The 6,587-nt window shown below is 46.3% G+C and overlaps 1 protein-coding gene across 1 annotated transcript in view; it reads left to right on the forward strand.

Annotated features, from left to right (window-relative positions):
- Positions 1-5,437, forward strand: part of LOC147706631 (uncharacterized) — a 147,188-nt gene extending 141,751 nt beyond the window's left edge. Inside the window, exon 8 of the mRNA XM_086933118.1 lies at positions 4,674-5,437. Within this exon, the coding sequence (XP_086789244.1) occupies positions 4,674-4,686 (13 nt within the window). The 3' untranslated portion in view covers positions 4,687-5,437. The remainder of the gene's footprint in view (positions 1-4,673) is intronic.
- The last annotated feature ends 1,150 nt before the right edge of the window (positions 5,438-6,587 follow it).

Genomic DNA, 6,587 nt, shown 5'->3' on the forward strand with positions numbered 1-6,587 from the left:
CCAGAACACTTGAAGCAGTAGTGAACGAAACTACTTCCACCCTAAGTAACATAACGGAGGAACAGTCTGCTATAAGACTTGTTGTTCTTCAAAATCGTCTCGTCCTTGACGTCATCCTGGCCGATAGGGGCGGGGCTTGTAGAGTCATTGGATCGAGTTGCTGTGTTTTCATTCCAGAAAATGCACCCTCAGTATATAGAGCCATATCCCGTCTTCATAAGATCGCTGATCAGATTCATCAGAATCCAGGCACCTGGACTTGGTCCGGTTGGTTCTGGAGTACGATAACAGCCTGGGGATGGAAGCTACTTTCTTTCCTAGGGATTATATTGGCCATAGTATTCAGTTGTTGTCTCTGCATTCAATGTGGGCCAGCGATATGTGGCCTGTGTGTCACAGCCTGCATTCCCCGTTCAAGTTCACGCTCCACATCCAGCCTGAGAAAGGATGAACAAATGATGTTATATGAACAGATAGATGGATTAATGAAGATCGATATATCATGAAGGGTCCATAGGGGACAAGGAGGGAATGAGGTAATTTGAATTTTTATAGTCACGAAATGTCCCCTAACGTGTACCCCACCGTCTCCATGTACGAGCTTAAAGTGCATGTAACTTCCCTCCTCGATCAGTTATGAAGACGCAAATACATTTGCGTCTAACGTTAACATGTCCTCTTTCAGATCCACCATGAATGGATTGATCATTCAGTTCCTAAGTATGCCTTGCCAACGTCTTTTCATGGTGCACTTTCACGTTTTCCTAGCCCTGCAGAGCTAGGCCCTGATTTCTGCCATCGAGCCCTTTCTGCTCTCTGCCTCCTGAAAGCTACAATGTGGGATACATCCCTGACCTCTGTCCTACTCCCTGCGTGGCGAGCGGTGTACGGCTCGGCCTGCTTGCCTGCCAAAGACAGTATTTTGCCTTCGAGTTATCAGTATAGCCGAGCTCAGCTCCTCGAAAACACATTCCAGTCTAGCAGAATAGATAAACAATCCCCGGCTGCAGAGCAAAGGGCCCGGCCTTTCTGTCTCCATGCAAGTAATTCATTGCTCCCGTTACCATGGTAGGCCCATGGCCCCTCGCATTACACGCAGACACGTAGTCACCTATGCACGCATTAATAGTCAGTATAGAGTAGCCTCTGCCCAAGAGACCTTTCCTTCTAGATAATATAGTTCCCCAAACACAAGATATCAGATATGATTTAGGAATGAGTCGATCTGACATGCCAGACTTCTGTCTCTTTCCTTTAGTGCTAAATGTCAAGTCCCCTGCACCCTCCAGCCTCACGTCAGTCACACGTCATGCTGCTGCGCGCGCATCCTTGCTACAGATTTCTGCTGACACTGCAAGATTCCTCTATGTATCCACCCACTTGTGACACTTTCATGTGACGTTTCTGGCACACACCTCTGTGTACGCCCTCGTGCACGCCTTTCTGTTACGCACATGTGTTCTTATCTTGTTTCTCTCAGCTGTTACGCCTTCTGTATCCATCACCATTGTATGCATTTACTATATATATTGTGGTCTGTTAATAAAGTATTGTCTATCCCTTCCTGAACCTTAATGGTGAAAGGAACATGATACCATGGTTCGAACCATTCCATTTTATGGAATAAAACCCTTATAACTCAGATACCACGGACTCTGCCTCTCATTTCCGATTGAGTTATTTTATTGAACTTTACCGCATAGAAATTCCGACGGTAAATATTTATTTACCACAATCTGATCTGGTGAAAGAACAGCTCTGCCTGGGGCTAATTGACCAGGGGTCATGGCCCCTGGTCCCGTTCGGGCACGGACAAGCACAGACCGGCTTGCCTTTGGCGTGCCTTCGGCGCGCCAGCTGCGCGAGTCCGCTGCGCAGGTTGCCTGTCATCTGTTTTAAGTAGTGGACGGGCTGTAGGTCACGTGACCATCTCGACTCCGCCTCTACTTGTTTCACCAGTAGCGCCTAAGCAGAGTGGACTGAAACCGCCCAACATTCTCCACAACAATCAGGCCAGAATCCCGCGGTGGACCGGGGTGATTACAATTATACAGTGCTGCCTGTAAGGATTTGTGCAATTTTAAAAGGTTGGTGCAGTTAAAAAACAGTAGTTTCAGCAAAGAAAATGAGGCAAATTCCACTCACAGATCGCGCTGCCATTACAGATTGTTCGCACGTCCGCTGCGTGGGTTGCCTGTCATCTGTTTTAAGTAGTGGACGGGCTCTAGGTCACGTGACCGTTGGGGCTCCGCCTCTACTTGTTACACCAGTAGCGCCTAAGCAGGGGGACTGAAACCACCCAACACCCACCACAACAATCAGGCCAGAAGCCCGCAGGGGACCGGGGTGATTACAATTAAACAGTGCTGCCGGTAAGGATTTGTGCAATTTTGAAAGGTTGGTGCAGTTAAAAAACAGTAGTTTCAGCAAAGAAAACAAGGCAAATTCTACTCACAGATCGCGCTGCCTTTACAGATTGTTTGCACGTCCGCTGCGCAGGTTGCCTGTCTGTTTAAGTAGTGGACGGGCTCTAAGTCACGTGACCGTTGGGGCTCCGCCTCTACTTGTTACACCAGTAGCGCCTAAGCAGGGGGACTGAAACCGCCCAACACCCTCCACAACAATCAGGTCAGAAGCCCGCGGGGGACCGGGGTGATTACAATTAAACAGTGCTGCCGGTAAGGATTTGTGTAATTTTAAAAGGTTGGTGCAGTTAAAAAACAGTAGTTTCAGCAAAGAAAATGAGGCAAATTCCACTCACAGATCGCGCTGCCTTTACAGATTGTTTGCGCGTCTGCTGCGCAGGTTGCCTGTCTGTTTTAAGTAGTGGACGGGCTCTAGGGCACGTGACCGTCGGGGCTCCGCCTCTACTTGTTTCACCAGTAGCGCCTAAGCAGGGAGGACCATGGTATCCACCGGTAGGCTGGCTCTCCAACCTTCCGTCTTCCACGGGGTTTCTTCAGGGTGCACTGGGAAGGGTCTCTAATGTTCTTGCATATAGACATGTATGTAGCAGACATAGTGGCAACACACTGCACACAGACTCCGTGGGGTCCCTATTCGTTCACCTTGGGTGGTTCCTTGGGGGTCCCAGCAATTCTACATCCTCTCGACATTCTTCTGACTCAAATTGTGGTTCTTATATCACTTTCTTAGCATATGGTTTGGTCCCCCCCTGGGGCCCACTGTGTATTAATGCTATTTACTGTGATTTATTTGCTTAAGTATTGTGTCCTTTGTGTCTATCTCCGTGTGGGAGATACTGTAATGTAGTAGATAGTGTTACATAATAAATACATCTTTTTATAACTACTATGTGTGGTTATCTTCTCATTTAATCTATACTATAAGGTTGCATTCTGGCAAAACAAGCTGCTTTGCACTCTGAACTAAGCCTGAAGGTTGCTTTCCACAGCTACCACTTAGAGAGTTGCTAAGGTTGTCTGAGATCTCTTAAATCACCATAAGGCTTGTCTGGACTGGTGCAAGGTGCCCAAGGACAGCATTTACCCGGCCAACTACTCACAGTAATGTTTAGGAATCACAATCTATTTTGTGATTCCTCCATGTATAAGGAATGGCGATTCCTAAATAGCGATTCCTTAAAAATCGCTATTTAAGAATCACAATTCCTTATGTTGAAATATGTGGCCGTTAACTAATAATAGAGGGAAATATAGACCCCTTCAGCATGAAACCCCAATAAAACCCCCCAAAATTAAAATGCGTACATAGCTGATGTAGCACAAAAAAAGTTAAAATCATTGAGACCACCCAGGATATTTCATCCTCTCAAACTCTTGGGAAGGTGGAATTTCGCCTGCAGAACAAGCTGTCTAACTACACAAGTACTCAAACCACCACTTTGGACAGGTAGAGTCTGAAAACATGGAACAGTGTCTCTATTGTCTACACTTCCCCTCAAGGTTAAGAATTTAATACCATGTATTTAACCCTTGCAGGCACTTGGGGGCAGATTTACAATAAGTGGCGCATCCCTGCATATTAGCAGGGATGCGCCACTTACTGTGCGCCATGCCTCCGCCACCATGGATGCGCTGCATTTACAATGTGGCGCACCAATGGACAAAAACGGCACAGATGCGTGACGCATTTGTGCCGTGAAGGCGGCGCATTGCTGAAGTTGCGTTGCAAGCGTGACGCAGCTCCAGCAAGGCTCTAGGGGGGCCCTATTCTTACAATGCTGCGTCAATCCTTACGCCGGCTTCAAGCAGGCACAGGGTTTTGACGTAGCATGGGCCCCACAGTGACTGAGTGAAATCTTGTAGATGTCACTCAGCCACTTTTGGGAGGCGTTCCTGTGCTGGAACCCTCCCCCCCCCCCACCAGCGCAGGAACGCCTCCTTCTGGTGCAGGGCTTTACAACGTGACGCATCTCCCAGATGCGTCACGTTGTAAGTACACCGCACCATGGTGCATCTTTTGTGCTGCCACTGCGTCACAAAAGTGACGCAACGGCAGCGTAAAAGGGGCACAAGGGGCTTGTAAATCTGCCCCTACGTGTTTAAAGGGAAGCTGGGCCTTCCTATCACAATATGGTTCATTAATTGCTAAAGAACATGTGCACCCTATAATGTTGTTCTAATCTCCCGACTAACCCCAACCCTAGTCTGAGAAGTGTCTTCATGCTCTCTTTTGTTTCTTCCTCACAGGCCCCAGAACTGAGTTCCACATGTGTGCACCTGATCCTCTCTGATGAACGGAATACTTTGTACTATGCATCACCCCTGATACATTGCATTCCTTCTATGGCTGATTCTATGCGTGACCCTCTCTGATACGATGAATACCTCCTACGGCTGATACTATGTACAACCCTCTCTGATATGTTGAATAGATCCTACGGCTGATACTATTAAGGACCCTCTCTGATACGTTGAATACCCCTGCTGTGTATTTCTTAAAGGTAGTCTGCTGCCTTTGCTTGAACAGGCTTGTTTTTGTGCTGCACATTTATTTTAGAAATAGGCTGCACATGTTTTATTATTCAGTTCTTCTGCTGGGATTTGAAAGAACATTTCCTACAAGGTTGAAATAAACTGTGCTTTATTTGCACTGTGGTCGGATACATCTTATCATATGAATCTAAATTTGTTATGTTAAAAACAAAGTGGACAAATTCATACAAAGCAAAGTCCCTGATACAAGAAATAACTCTACTGCCTGAGGTGTAAAACAACTTCCTATGTATGCCAAGGATGGGGCCCCCACAAGTCCCAGAAATCTCTAATATATCACTGTGCTTCTATAGTGAGGGTAGGTTTAGGCACAACTGTCTTCCAAAATTGCAGGCCTTTTCATTGAGTACAGTTTGTTAATTATGCTAATCACATTTTTGGCTTGTATATGTCTTTTGATTGCAGAGCAGCTATTGCAAAATAGAGCACAATACTTTCAATAAATATTGTAAGCTTTATTCGTGTCTCATTTCTGTGCATTGTGGATACTTATGCGTGAGCTAACGAAAGATGATGGCCTTCTACCGGGATGCCTGAAAGGGTCTAGAGTCTGTGTTCTGGGTTGCCAACTTACCTCTTACTCTGTAAAGGTTGGGAGGGCAGTCTTGATTTGGGCTCAGAGGTACTGATGTGGTATGGTGACTCACTTCCAACATACTGATGTTCTGTGGCCCCAGGCATAGTTCTGTTTCTAAGCAGAATCCTTGCAACAACCCTGTCTGATACATTGAATAGATTCTACTTGTATTACACCGGTTTTATCTCAGCACGACTAATAGTTTGAAGCTTTTTTTCGTATCACGTTGCATCTTCAATATTGAACTTGTTTCACCGACAGTCAAATCCGTCACTACTTCTGCCAATCCTTCCTACTAAATAAGTGAACTGCCCCCTCTGTCACACCCCTGAGATAGCTCCCCCCAGGCTGCCTCCCACAGGATGGACTGGCAGGCTTCAAGAGCTTGCTTATAAACCTCCTACATCCTGCAAACCACTTTGGATTTTGGAGGCCACACTGCTGGGAGTAGTTATTGTGAACAGACTAAGAACTCCCAGAGCAATAAAATCAAAAGCTTGGAGGATATCTCTTCCTTCAGCATCTATATCCAGGCAAGTGGGAAACTCCAGCGCACACTTAGCAAAGACGCAAGAAAGGGTAATGGAAGTGAAGCAGTGAAATTTATGAGATTTCACTGCGCCACTTCTAGGACTCAAATGCGTCAAAATCTTGCGCCTGCCTCACAGCAGGCGTAAGACTGACGCAGTCCCTTTCACATGGGGCTTGCCCCATGTGAAAGGACACATTGCTGGAGTTGCGTCACTTTTGCGACACACTCCAGCAATGCGTCACTTTTGTGCCTACAGATACGTCAGAAATACTGATGTATCTGTAACTCCTTGCGCCATGATGCGTCATAATGTAAATATGACGAATCATTGGTGTCGCAAGGAGGGCGCAGTGAAAAGTGATGCATCGCTGTTTTCACGCAGCGATGCGTCACTTCTCATAAATGAGGCCCATAGGGGCTGTGAATAATATTAAAAGTAAAAGTAAGCAAATATAAAGGAGCTGAAACAAAAATTAAATCAATGATCGGCATACAACTC

Source organism: Lissotriton vulgaris, chromosome 7 (genome assembly GCF_964263255.1).
Source record: "Lissotriton vulgaris chromosome 7, aLisVul1.2, whole genome shotgun sequence".
In the NCBI taxonomy this organism is placed as follows: domain Eukaryota; kingdom Metazoa; phylum Chordata; class Amphibia; order Caudata; family Salamandridae; genus Lissotriton; species Lissotriton vulgaris.